The 14,293-nt window shown below is 56.3% G+C and overlaps 1 protein-coding gene across 4 annotated transcripts in view; it reads right to left on the minus strand.

The window, feature by feature from the left end:
* Nucleotides 1-642: 642 nt before the first annotated feature.
* Nucleotides 643-14,293, minus strand: part of PHACTR3 (phosphatase and actin regulator 3) — a 142,849-nt gene continuing 129,198 nt past the window's right edge. For all 4 annotated transcript variants that reach the window (XM_081097946.1, XM_081097945.1, XM_081097948.1 and 1 more), the window contains 5 exons: nucleotides 10,365-10,420; nucleotides 5,900-5,961; nucleotides 4,661-4,801; nucleotides 3,093-3,169; nucleotides 643-1,215 (listed from right to left, as the gene is read on the minus strand). In XM_081097946.1, coding sequence (XP_080954072.1) covers nucleotides 1,200-1,215; nucleotides 3,093-3,169; nucleotides 4,661-4,801; nucleotides 5,900-5,961; nucleotides 10,365-10,420 — 352 coding nt within the window. In that variant the 3' untranslated portion in view covers nucleotides 643-1,199. The remainder of the gene's footprint in view (nucleotides 1,216-3,092; nucleotides 3,170-4,660; nucleotides 4,802-5,899; nucleotides 5,962-10,364; nucleotides 10,421-14,293) is intronic.

A 14,293-nucleotide genomic window follows, 5' to 3' on the forward strand; every position in this document is an offset into this window, starting at 1 on the left:
AAACTGTGGTTGAAAAATAATAAAAAAAATACAACAATGTTGTCAGACACAGAGATGATGCCCCTGTAGAGAAAATAAGTGCGCTGCTGAAGAGGGCAGGTCTGGGTGTGGCACGGGGCCCCCAGCTCCCAAAGGCCTCGCATCCCGGAGGGAGGGAGGGACGAAGGGCTCATTTTGTGAGGACACCTGTTCAGACCCCTCCAGGGACCGTGCGTCCCACCTAACACGCTCCCCGCTTTGTGCCAGGACTCCTTCTCACCCGTGTGCTGGGTGCATCCCCCCTATAATCTCCGCTCCATCTAAACCTTTGCCTCTTAGAACAACTTTTACTACTTTTCATGTGAATTTAAAAATAGCCTTAAGGAGGGCAGATTTTTCATCTTGGTAGAATTTTTCAGCAAATCAGTACCTATTTCTAGGTTTGTTACTCAGTGATACATAAATTTCAATTAATCTGAAAAAGACAGTTTGATTTTCCAAGGCATAAACCATAGGCACTAACAGTTTATAAAACAAAATATAAAAAAATGGAAATTCTCTCTTATGTTTTTGGATTCTGATGGCTCGAAAATAAAACTTGTTTCTTAGACTACTGTTCACACAAAACTCTTATTCCAACCCCAAGAAAATATAAAGCGCAGGTGAATTTCCTGCAATAAGTAATCATTTAATTAAAGAACAAAATTAACAGGAATCAAAATGTTGCAGCTGTATTTCTGTTAGACATTATATAAAAAAAGGAGAAATATAATACAGGAAATAATTTTGTATAACATGAACTTAGAGAGTTCTCAACTCAATCGTGACCGGAGTAAAAATGTCTTTTCAACATAACACAGATGACACCGCGTCCGCGCCCTCAGGCCCGAGGTCTGGAGTGCCGAGCCTGCGCCTGCGAATCTCCACCCGCTGTCGACCGCAGAACTGAAAGCAAGGCTCAAAGGCATCCAACAGTTTTCTTCTGCAGTCACTCCGGGTCTCTGAGGACCCCACAGCTCACTCCTGGGACGCCAGAGCGAGACCTTCCGTGTCCGTGTCCGTGTCCGGGTCCGTGTCCGGAGAGCAGCGAGGGGACCTCCCTGCGTGCTCGCTCCTCCCGACACAGCAGGGAGTCTTGAGTTAAATTCAGGAGAGTCCCCTGATGAGTATCCAGTGTTGGTATCAAAAGTTAAACACAGATTCTTCTCAGAAGAAAATCTCTACGGCCTGTGGAATCTAGAAATTATTTTAAAAAGCACAATTATTTCATTTTGAAGTTGAAATTGCCAAAACCTCCCACAAAGAAATCTTTTGCTGTTTAGTGTCTCTTTAGTCCAACCTGGAAAACCTGTTTTGGTTCAAGTGTGTGAAGCACCTCAGGGGGCCCCCCAACCCTCTGCCTCCCTTGTACCCACAAAGATTGATACCCCCAAGTCTCAAGACTACCTTACACCTAGTTGGAAAGCAGCTCTCTAAATCCTGAGACACTCAGAAAGGCCAGGACTGCAAATCAGAAGTAATGGGCTGAGGAGACCAGTTATTGGAAATTACAGTAAGTTAGAGTTTTGTTTGCTTTTACAGTTGCTAAAGTGTTTGTGCTTTAATCCACTTAAGAAAATCTCATATGACTAAAAATATTGTTCAGACTTTTAAAAGTGGACTGTAAATCCTAAAATGTGGTAGTATAAAAATCTTATAATCTTATAATAATCCTGATGTCCAAGTTTTGGGCTCACTCTCAAAATCCCATCATCTAAGACAGCTGTCAAGAACTTAGGAGAGAAAAACACACCTTTTAGCCAACATTTCTTTTAATAAGTACGATGGGAAAATGTATTAAATATTTTACATTACCATACCTAAAACACGTGGGAATTATATCCTCTTAACACAGAGTGAGCATTAAAAATAATTTTGAACGTTGACTGGAGACTTTCTTCCCTAAATGTTTTTGATTTCTGAATAATCGAAAACAAGATGATCCATTCCTTCCTAAATATACATCAGTTCTGGGGGAAACTTCAAAAAAACTTAAACAGATTATCTACTTCCTCATTTTCTCCTGCCCCTGCAGCCTCCTCTTCTCCCCTCAATCTCTTCATCATAAAAATGGCTGGTAGGACAGGATCGTCTGGCACCGGTCGCAGTTCCACAGCTACGCTGGCCTGGCAGGGTAAACCTGCTAAATGACAGCGCTGAGGCCGCTCTGTGACAGACGGGGCGGGAGGATGCACTGTTCTAGGGTAAGGCAGGCTCCCCTTCCTCCTCCCATCCGGGCTCGAGCATCTTTAGACCGAGGGAGAGAGGACAGACACCTGCTTGGGAGGGGAGGGCTTGCTGCTGAGGGATGAAGGCCCTAGGAGAACTTCAGAGGGGACTGCATGTGGCGGCCACGGGAAAGAAGGGGTGCCGAGAGAACATGAGGCCCACAAGCAAAGAGAAGCCGATCTCCACTCTCCACCAAGAGACCCGCGTCATCTCAATGGACCCCGTGGACAGAGCAGGAGGCACCTCGCGGGGAGGTCTCGATTCTGGAAGAACTGGCCAGTGTGTTCCCACTGGAATGTACGTTCTGTGGGGGATGGGCACTCCTGCACCTCTGCCCTCGAATGGGGCTGGCACACAGTAGGTACTCAAATATCTGCAGAGGAAGTAAGTGCCCCCTGAGCAGCGGGGGAGCGTGAGTGTGTGTAAAGACGTGAACATAAATGTGAGTGAGATGGGAAAGGGAACGGGAGGGCGGAGAGCAGTTCCTCGGCACTCCCAGCGGATACCTAGGGAGCTCTGTAAGCTGGAGTGTCAGGCACGCCAGGAGGGTAAGTAAAGACATAAGCAAATTACTTTCAGTGCCTTGAGACTAGTTTTGTTAAATGTACATTAACTATGTAGATTAGCCAATGACCTTGCAATACTGCTCTGCATCACCACACCCTTCACCACGACCTGGGAGGAGCCCTGGGAGCGAAGGCGCATCCTGACTGTCCCACACAGTTCTCTGCAGCTCCGGCTCTGTTCACCTGAACCCAGACTTCTTTCTTTGTGGCATTTTCTTTTCTTTTCTTTTCTGAATCCCATGCTATAAAGTATGAACTTCACACAAATAGAAATCTGACCTTGTCAAATGCTTGCTCGAGGCGTGTACCTCCATCTCGTTACTTTTGTATTCATTGAGTTCTTTGCGAATCGCTGCCTGGAATGTAAAACAGCACATTGGCTCACAGGACAGTAAAGTTAACATGGGAACGTGGTGTCATGGCCGTGGATTAACCACCCAGCTAACAGTGCTGCCGTCTGTGCTTTGGTAACACGCTCCGACACAGAAAGGAAGAAACAACTTGTTGCTCAGATTTAGAGTCTTACTCATCTTCATGGCCCTGCCAAGCCAGGGCGGCCAGGGCTGACTGAGGAGGGTTTGGGGGCTCACAGGCTGCGCTGGCGCAGGGGGAGCCCACACCTGCCGGGAGCGCAGGGCATGGACGCAGCAGGAACCCCGTCCGTCGTGCGCCAAGTGCAGCTTCGGGAAACTTACAAAGGAGTCACTCTAACTTCAGTGAGCATTTGTGTCTCGTGTCATTTGAAATAGGACACGGTCATTGCCCGTGGGTGACATTGCCTCTCACCTGGACCTCCTCCAGCGCCCAAGGCCCACCCTCCGGGGCCAGGTGACCCAGGAGCAGCAGGCACAGCCTGCCCATGGGTGAGGATGGGTTCTGAGGGAAGGACTCCAGGGGGGCTGTTCCCACCTCCACAGTGGCTGTCAGACACTTTCCCTGCCCCTCAGGCCCCTGCGAGCTGATGGAACAGGGGCAACCAAGCATCAGTCCACGCACGTGTCTGCGTTTCTCCAAATTGGTGCAAACCCACTCGCATTCCTGCTCAGCACAGATGGAGGGACAGTGAGCAGCCTGCAGACTCCCTGGCTGCAGGCACTCTCCAACCTCTTCCTAAGGCTGCAAGAGTCAGAGGCAGGGGTGCTGTGGGCAGGTGGGCAGAGGCGGACACCCACTGTCTGACTCCTGCCAGGCCATAGCACTGACCACGGCCAGCACTTCCCGAGCCATCTGTTGGGGGAAGTAGCAACGCCTCTTGCAGGGGTTCTTGTGAGGACTCCATGGAACGATAGCTGACAGGGGGGCTCAATACAGGGCAGAGTCAGGGCTCGGTGGAGGCTCACTCACCTCACAGCCCCGGGACCCCCACTCCTTCCTTCCTTCCTGCCGCTCTGGCTGTCAGCTCTCCTCAGTGCCTCCTGGGCCTTCCTTCTCCCTGCCCCACTGCTGCTGGCTTTCCGTGAGCCTGTGTCACCCAGTCTCTTCCACCAGCCCTACCTACCTCTGATTCATCCCCAGGCTCGGGTCTCTGCTCCCACATTCTTGACACTGGGGACCGGAGGAGTCTCTGCTGTGGGCTGTCCTGTGCACTGGGCTCCTCCCACTAGACACCAGTAGCGCCCCCCACTGATGACACTAAAAATATCTCCAAACATTGCCAAATGTACCGGGCCAAACTATCCCCTAATTGTAGACAGGACCCTGATCCAGGCTGCCTCTGTGAAGCCAACATCTGGTCAAGCATTATTTCATGGCTGATGGCCCCACTGTAAGAACACACTCCCCCCATAGCACCGGGTGCCTTTGCCCACAAGGCTGCCCCCGACCAGCTCCGACAGGTCTGCCTGTACCTTGTCTGCCGCCGACAACCTCGTCCAGGGCTTGTCCGCCCGTCTGTCGTAGTCCTGGGCTTTGGCCACTTCCACGTAATCACTGAACCGTATCAGAATTTTCCTGTCTCTCAGTTCGTCCACGGTGGGTCTCTGATTAAGCTGGAATAAAAGGTCATCACCGTGAGGTATCCTGTGCCAAACTAGCTTTCTTAAAGGACTTGGGACAAACAGCACATGTTTATGAAGGAACAGAAAACTTCAGCTGTGAACTGTCACCCTAATGCAAACCATCTCGGAGGAGAAGGGTTTAGAACCAGTGGGCGCCAACCTTTCGGACCTCACAGCCACCAGCGGCCCGCGGACCACCGGTTGGCGACCGCTGGTTGAGATTACGCGTCTAACAGCCCAGCCCTCCCCTTGACGCATATGTCGTCGGAGGGGCTCATGCACCCTGTCAACTCCCAGTGTGTACATAGCACAGGCTCAGGGACGGGTTGATGAATGTACGCATACATATTAGGGCAGAAGTGGCTTCTTTTCAACTCTCACTAGATAAGCTTTTTTTTTTTTTTTTTAAAGTGCTAACTACAACTTAAAGATAAAGTGCTGCTAACTACAACTAGTATTCATAAGTCAAGCTCAAGCTAGGAAAGGGTATTCTCTCCAAGCAGGACAAGATTTATTATTGTGATTATTATTATCGTCATTATTAGGAAGCACAGTGGAGGCAGCAGAAAGGGAAACACCAGCACGTGTGAATTTAGAGGATCTGGGTTCTAGGGCCCAGGTGCAGTCACACCTATATGGGCCTCCTCGAGCTTTAATTTACGGAGTCCCGCACCCAAACCCTCAGGGCTAATGGAGTTTCCTGCCATCAGGAGCTTCCACACAAATTCCAGGTTTCCAGATAGTCTAAAGGTGACCCGAACCCTGCCATCAGGCGTGCTGTCCTGGGCATCGCGTGTAGAGCCCCGTCGGTGAGGAACATGCCAGCCCACACCTGGCTCCCAGAAGCAAAGGGGAAGGTCACCTGGATGTTCCTGCTTGCAGGCGGCCCGGGGGAGGACGGCAGTGCCAGGGGCACCCACGGGCACGCACGCACTAAGGCACGGTGTCTCCAGCACCTGCTGGCGCGTTCGCTGTGCCGGGAAACCCGCACTCAGGACCATGCGGTGAGACCCGCGTCGCTGCCCTTCAGGCCTGTGCCGGCCCAGCTCCCTCGTGCCCACGTTTATCGTCACACTCAGCAGACAGTACCTTTCTCGTCAGCCTCTGCTTGATCTCTCTTCTCTCGTCCTGCTCTGTCTGGTCGTTCCTTTCTGTGAAAGGTGGAAAACGGGAAGGAAGGGGAAGAACGGGTGAGACCCTGCTCTCTCCGCGGGCAGGGCCCTCGGCGCTCCATCTCTGGCAGCGCATGGGCTCTCGAGGCCACCTGGCAGGGACACCTGTCCACATCGCGCTTCGTTTCTGCACGTTGCCGGTCACTGCTCAGGAGACCGACCCTCCCCCGGCCTCCGGGGGCACAGTGACTGCGCTGCGGCTGCTCTGGGCCGTCGAGGGCGCACAGGCAGCAGCTCCCTCCACCCCAATCTCCCTGTGGGCAGACTTACATCCACGGGCACCGGTGGCAGACAGACAGCGTGGAGGGTAAGTTATATAGAACACGTTCACACACGCGCATCAGTGAATGAATACGAATAGGACTGTGTGTGCTCGCTTTTTTTTCTTTTCCATTTACTAGGACAGACATACTTTTATTTTTAGCCAGGCACTATAAGCCGAGGAACACCCTCTTCAGATTCTGGGCAACATATGCTTGCCTGGAATTTATATTTTCAAGGGTATTTCCAATGCAAACACTCCCAGAACCCAGCTGACTGCTGGCAGGAACCCTAACTCTCACGCGACTCCGCATCACTCCTTTTAAAGGGGCCGTCTCTCACCAACGTTGGCTCTGCTCCCCAGTGTGACGTGAGCATTCGGCAGCGCTCACAGCTCCCGTGAGAGCTAAAAATAGAGCGGAGGCTGAGATGTAGTGGAAACCTCTGCCTCGCCCTAGGATATGAGGTGATGGATGCCCTATTTCTGGCTCTGCTGCTAAATAAAGCCACAGCTCCCTGGCCTCTCTCAGCTCCTGGAAACGCCCCCAGGTTCCAGAGAGGGAACCCTGCGGCTTGCGCATAATGTATCTCACATGATCTGCCTTCCTTTAAAGCATTTCAAACATCATGCATTTGGGGAACTGGTTTCATGTATTAGCCACTGGCCTGTATTTTTTTTTAAAGGAAGCACTGTGTGGCTGGCGTGGCTCAGTGGTTGATCATCAACCTATAAACCAGGAGGTCATGGTTCGATTCCTGGTCAGGGCACACGCCCCGTTTGCAGGTTTGAGCCCCAGTGTGGGGCGTGCAGGAGGCTGCCAATCAATGTTTCTCTCTCATCATTGATGTTTCTATCTCTCTAACCCTCTCCCTTCATCTCTAAAATCAATATATATATATATATATATATATTATATATATATATATATATAATTATATATATATAATTTTTTTTAAAGGAAGCGTCATCTTGCATTTGGGTGTTTTATAAAGGGAATCCAAGAAATAAACCAGAAGAAACCATAGTTCCAATCTCTAATCAGAAAGCTGATAACACACTTAGGGGGAATGTAGAAGGATCACACATAAGGCCAACCAAGGAGGGGTTTCAGTGATGATGCCAAACTAATTCTCCAGGCGTGGACAGGCCCAGGACAGCCTCTGTCGGAAGCACCGAAACAAAATCGGATCTTTCTTTTTTCAATTGTGAGCACGGTCAGCATCGCCACCAGCTGACGTGAGCACTGCCGGTGCGTGGACAGCGGGTCTGCGAGAGCGCGGCAGGGCCAGGGCTCTGCTGCCACCACCTCCAGGAAGCCCGTCCTGGCCCGTAGCCCGGGCTCTGCCCGAGCGCCACTCAGCCATGGGCTTGGGGTCTCTGAGCTCCTCTGAGGTGAGGGGCCCTGATCGGAGCCTCCATCCCCAGATTTTCCGGAAACAGTGCTGGGAGCGGCCGCTGGCAGGGCAGTGGTACCCCTCGTGGTGCAGCGGCGAGGGCGCGGGCAACAGAGCAGGGCGGCCTGGGTGAGCACTCGGGCTCCGTCCCTTCCCAGCACTCATGTTAAGGAGGCCTGCTTGCGACCCCATGAGTTCTAGCTTCTTCCCTGCAGGTGGGGACGCCATGCAAGGCTCACAACTTTGCCGTGAAGGTGGGACGAGGGAATGAAAGCAGCGCCGAGTCCGCTGCCTGCACAGAGCGAGCCAGGGGCAGAACCAGGGTTCTCCGCGCCGCCGGCAGGACGGGGCCACGGAGTCGCTCGCTCTCGTGCCCTGGGGATGCAGGCAGAGCTCGGAGTGTTCCTGCCCTCAGTCCTGCACCCTCCGAGGGGAGCCCACGCAACGGGAGGTGCAGAACCCTCCTGAGCAGAAATGGCAGACAGAGCAGGAGCCCAGGAGCCTGGGTCGGGCCTGTGAGTGCGCGGCTCCTCCCTGACCAGAGACCTGACTGCTCTCATCCTCCCGGAACAAACAGCCCGCAGTCAGCCCGGCGGCTGGCTCAGGGTGCGAGAGGCTCCGAGCTGCCAGCGCAGGCGCTGCTTCCATGGCGAGGAGGATGGCACTGCCAAGGCCACATGCAGGGGACCCACGCCTTCCTTCCCCGCGTAGTCAGTCACCTCGCCGGCTCTAGTCACTGAGCTCTGACCCTCTTTGTGAGGCTGCCCGGTGACTGGCAAAGGCCAGCACAGCCGGGACCGCTGGCTGGTGGGGGCTGGGGCAGGCCAACACCGCAGGGACAGGGCACCACGGCCGGGGGAGCGGTCCCTGGACAAAGCTCCGCTGGCCGTGGGCAGCAGACCCCTCTGAGTCTGGTCTTTAACTTGGGCCTTCCTGTCTTGAACTGTTACTCTCAGGACATCTGTGACTCATGAGCTTTATAGATGAGTGACTTACTTTTTAGAAATTCAAATACTTGGTAACCTGCCCAGCTAGTTGTGCTCGGTGGATGGAGCATCAGCCTGTGGACTGAAAGGTCCTGGGTTCGATTCCGGTCAAGGGCATGTTGCAGGCTCCTTCCTGGCCCGGACCTGGTTCAGGCACGTGCAGGAGGCAACCAATCGATGTGTTTCTCTCACATTGATCTTTCTCATTGTCTTTCCCTCTCACTTCCACTCTCTCTAAAAATCAATGAAAAAATATCCTTGGGTGAGGATTAAAAAAAAAAAGTAGTAACCTAATATTTTTTAAAATATATTTTTATTTGATTTCAGAGAGGAAGGGAGGGAGAGATAGAAGCATCAATGATGAGAGAGAATTATTGGTCAGCTGCCTCCAGCATGGCCCACACAGGGGACTGAGCCTGTAACCCGGGCCTGTGCCCTGACTGGGAATCCAACCGTGACCTCCTGGTTCATAGATCGATGCTCAACCACTGAGCCACACCGGCCAGGCTGGTAACTGAGTATTTGACTCCTTCAGCTGCCCATGTGACTGAGCATATTACCAACAGAAAGCTTTTCTGTGTTTTTATTTATTTTTTAAAATATTTTTTTATTGATTTCAGAGAGGAAGGGAGAAGCAGAGATAGAAACATCAATGATGAGAGAGAATCCTTGATTGGCTGCCTCTTGCATGCCCCCTACTGGGAATCAAGTCCACAATCCAGGCAGGTGCCCTTGACCAAAATCGAACCCAGGACCCTTTGGTCCACAGGCCGATGCTCTATCCACTGAGCGAAACTGGCTAGGGCATGAAAAGCTTTCTGTATGTCCTCCCACGCAGCCTAGCACACACAATAGAGAATGTAGTTGTCATAACTTACGTTTAAAAAATAAAACGAAGAAGTCTTAATGTTACAGTTAAACGTTTCTAACCGTCTCTAAAGGAGTGGACTGGCTGAGCAAAGGCGGGGCAGAAACCCAGGTGAGACTCAGGCCCCAGAGCCAGGGCCATGCCGTCTGCGCTCTTTCCGGAAGGCAGCTCGTAACTTTGTGCAAAGATGCTCATGGGTCAAAAACCAAACTCAGAGAATGTCTGCAGTGCTGATCACACAGAGAGGAGAAGAAATGGAAATACTGAGAATCCAGGCCCGAAGACGCCACTCTTTGCAGAAAATGTTTTGGAGAGGAGAGCCTGGGGAGCCGAGAGAAGACCCGCCGAGAGCACTTTCCACTTTCGGAAGGTTTCCCCCATCGCAGTGGCCAAAGTGAGAGCGGCCTGTGCTGTGCTGTGGAGGCGACCTGTGCACACCCTGCGGGACACGGTGATGTCCTACCGTCCCGGGACCCGGCGGGAGCGTGGAGCCGCCTGGTGCCCTCTGCGCTCTTTGAGCTGTGGGCTTGCCCCAGGTGTGACGGGCGTGTCCCTGTGGGTTATGACACTGTCCTGTCCACGCTGCCTGTGCGGTCTGTGGCCATCACCAAGGAGCCCCATTCAAATCTGCCGGGAACCTGCCTGAAACCCAGAACTAATGGCCCCACCCAGCACCTTCCGTTGTGCCAGGAGGCGCTCTCCCGGATAAAAGGGGGTGCTTCTGGGTGCACCGGCTCTCCCCAGGGCTTGCCATCTTCACGGAGGACACAGAGGAGCTGGGCTGTGAGAAGGGAGGGCGCCAGGGGACAGCGCCCGGCTGGCCCCGCGGCAGCTCAGCACAGGTGCAGGGGCGCGGGGACCCAGCTACTCACGTTTCAGGATGTTCCTCCTCTCCAGCTCCTCCACGGCAGGTCTCTGGCTGAGCCGTCTGCGGAAAAACACCAGAATCACATTGTGCACCATGGCGGCCCCTGCGAAGTCCACCTTGCACGGGGTCCGTGAGGTCGGAGGTGGCTGGTGCACCCCTCAAGATCGCTCCCCAAAAGCTGCAGGAGAGAAGGGGACCTCTGGTGGCGGCCTCTTGCCAGCAAGTCCAGCCAGACCTCCCCATGGGAGGGAGGTCCCCGCTGTCAAGGGGCGCTGGGGGGAGCGGGGGAGGCACAGGCGCCCCCTCTCCAGGGGCGGCTCCTCATGTCCAGATCCGCGCCCAGCCTGGCGGTCCTGAGGGTCCCGGAGGGACGCGCGTTTGAGCCGCAGGCACGGAGATGCGCGCAGGAGAGGCTGCCGGCTGGTGGGAGGGAGGGGCGCCCGCCTTCAGCTTCTGCAGGAGCTGCGACCTCCCCTGGGTCCCGGACACCTGCGCCTGCCCCTCCGGTGGCTCCTGCGCTCCTGCCGCCGGACCAGCCTCGCGCCAGCGTGACTGAGCGCGCCCCGCCTCCGCCGGGGAGCCCGCAGCCCGAGGGAGGGCGCCGCCACCAGCGCCTGCGGGATCTCCTGGTGCGCAGCCCGCCCCAGCGCCCCGCCCAGACCCGGCTTTCTGCAACCTGAGGACACATTATCATTTCCTCTCCAGGGCTTCTCATGGAGGGCTTGCAGGATGCAGCCCCCGACACATAAATAAATGCAAGGCTTGTCAGGAGAAGGAGGCGTAATTAGCCGACATCAATGCCAAGCTCCAACTGGTTTTGTAACTCCAATAACATTGTGCTTGGGCCACAGCCAGAGCCCCCAGTTCCGGATCTTTCAGCCACTGGGGCACAATGCTTTGCCCCAGAGAGGATGCTGCCCCCAGAAATATTTGTCTGCTATTTATAACCCTGTCCCAGCACAAAGCCCAGGGCGGCTGCAGGGCGTCTCCTCCCTCCACTCAAACAGGACAGTTTGCAGTGGCCCCTGGGGGCTGTGTGTGGCCTGGCTCTGTGGGTGGCTGGTGCACACCCTGACTTGATGGCTGAGGCGACATGAGCTGCCCTCACAAGTCCAGATCTGCCCAGGGCCAGGAGCACGAAGCCTAGCTCAGTGGGTGGAGCTCCCTCAGTCTGGCCAGATTCCCCAAATGCCACTCACTCAGGTGCTCCGAGCATGACCCTGGAGCATGTGCCCAGGCCCAGCACTGTCCCAAGCCCCAGGGCACAGGGAGGCCCAGGAGCAGCCTGCCCTGCCCTTGGGAAGCTCACAGTCTACAGAGGGAGACAGACAAACAGAAAACAAGTGAACAAGAGCAATCCAGGCAGCAGTCATGGGGGAGATGAATGGGGGGGTCTCATGGGAGAGCCATTACTGCTGAGATCCCACAAAGAGGAGAGGATGGCCATGGGACGATCACCCCCTAGCCACCGAGTCTCCTAACTGCTCATGTGCTGGGCTTGCCCCCAGGAGGAAGGAGGGTGGGTGATCAAGGCAGGCTTCACGGAAGAGGAGACGTCCACCAAGTTGCAGAGAATCGGTAAGGACAGCCTGGTGCCTACCGACTGCCAGGTGGCCAGCGGGGGTGCCCACAGGGACACCCAAGGAGGGAGGCCACAGACTCCTCAAACCTGAGATGTCCCCAAACCTCCATGGAAGTGGCCCCCACAGAGCCTTTTCCTTGCCGGAAGCCTGTCTCCTTCAAAATGAGGAGCAATAATACCTCTTCCCAGAGGCAAGAACTGAAGGAGATGACACATCAAAGGGTCGTATCAGGTGCTTGGGATATAGTGTCAAGAAAACGTAACCTGTAAATTGAGTTCCCAGAAAGACCTGTCATCCAATTCAGACATCTCAGAAAGGATGGGTCCCGCCCCTCAGTGCAGGTTGGGCGGCTGCCGGGCCCCTCCAGGCAGGGGGGGGGGGACCCCAGGCTGTGAGTGAGCTAGAAAGGGCATCATCTGGGCGGAGGCAGCCACAGGTGCTCAGCGGTGAGCAGAGGGAGCCCAGAGCCAGGGCTGGAGGAGAGGACCCAGGCCTCCAGGTGAGTTCCTTCAGGAGAGAGGACTAGGTCACTGGGAAGGAGAGGAGCATGAAGGGGATCGGCAAGTCCAGAGCTCCAGCGACACTCACTGCCCCAGGAGGACCACCCTGAACCTGGGACCCGCTCCATGGAGCTGCAGTGGGGAACGCGACCTTCCTTCATCGGGTGTCTCCTGAGCACTGGTGACAGGCCTGGCGGGGGAGGTGGCAGAGAGGAGCTGCCCAGGCCTGCCTTCAGGGAGCGCAGGCTCTGGGGAGGGGGGTGGGGCGTGGGGAGAAACACACACACTGTCCTCTATTGTCACACAAGCAACCATGCATCTCAGTGGGGACCAGGCCAGGAGGAGGAACCCAACAGGGCACGTGGGGTGGGAGAGACTGAGGAGGAACCCAACAGGGCATGCGGAGTAGGAGAGACTGAGAAAAGAAAGGAAGGTAGAGAGGCACCTGCCTTCTCCCAGCCATGGCCCGCCTGAGCGCACCGAAGAGGCGGGGATCAGGGGCTAGGGGCCGGCGCCTTGCAGACAGGCCTGGGACTTGAACAGGAGGTACAGGTATGGAGCACCTGGAGAAGGGCAGGGTAGGGGTGGCATGTGTGGGTGGGAGTCATCTGGAGACATGGGACCCCCAGGGGCTCGCTAGGCCCGCCTCGCCTCTCCTCTGCTCAGATCTGGAGTGAAGCCCACTCTGCACCCGACCCTCTGTCCTGGGGATGGAGGAGACCCGGGAGGTGACCGGGGATGGAGGAGAGGACCCGGGAGGTGGCCAGGGATGGAGGAGACCCGGGAGGTGGCCGGGGATGGAGGAGAGGACCCGGGAGGTGACCGGGGATGGAGGAGAGGACCCGGGAGGTGACCGGGGATGGAGGAGAGGACCCGGGAGGTGACCGGGGATGGAGGAGAGGACCCGGGAGGTGACCGGGGATGGAGGAGAGGACCCGGGAGGTGGCCGGGGATGGAGGAGACCCGGGAGGTGGCCGGGGATGGAGGAGACCCGGGAGGTGGCCGGGGATGGAGGAGACCCGGGAGGTGACCGGGGATGGAGGAGACCCGGGAGGTGGCCGGGGATGGAGGAGACCCGGGAGGTGACCGGGGATGGAGGAGACCCGGGAGGTGACCGGGGATGGAGGAGACCCGGGAGGTGACCGGGGATGGAGGAGACCCGGGAGGTGACCGGGGATGGAGGAGACCCGGGAGGTGGCCGGGGATGGAGGAGACCCGGGAGGTGGCCGGGGATGGAGGAGAGGACCCGGGAGGTGGCCGGGGATGGAGGAGAGGACCCGGGAGGTGGCCGGGGATGGAGGAGACCCGGGAGGTGGCCGGGGATGGAGGAGACCCGGGAGGTGACCGGGGATGGAGGAGACCCGGGAGGTGACCGGGGATGGAGGAGACCCGGGAGGTGACCGGGGATGGAGGAGACCCGGGAGGTGACCGGGGATGGAGGAGACCCGGGAGGTGGCCGGGGATGGAGGAGACCCGGGAGGTGGCCGGGGATGGAGGAGACCCGGGAGGTGGCCGGGGATGGAGGAGACCCGGGAGGTGGCCGGGGGTGGAGGAGAGGACCCGGGAGGTGGCCGGGGATGGAGGAGAGGACCCGGGAGGTGGCCGGGGATGGAGGAGAGGACCCGGGAGGTGGCCGGGGATGGAGGAGACCCGGGAGGTGGCCGGGGATGGAGGAGACCCGGGAGGTGACCGGGGATGGAGGAGACCCGGGAGGTGACCGGGGATGGAGGAGACCCGGGAGGTGACCGGGGATGGAGGAGACCCGGGAGGTGACCGGGGATGGAGGAGACCCGGGAGGTGGCCGGGGATGGAGGAGACCCGGGAGGTGGCCGGGGATGGAGGAGACCCGG

Source organism: Myotis nattereri, assembly GCF_964212035.1.
Source record: "Myotis nattereri genome assembly, chromosome: 8".
NCBI lineage: Eukaryota > Metazoa > Chordata > Mammalia > Chiroptera > Vespertilionidae > Myotis > Myotis nattereri.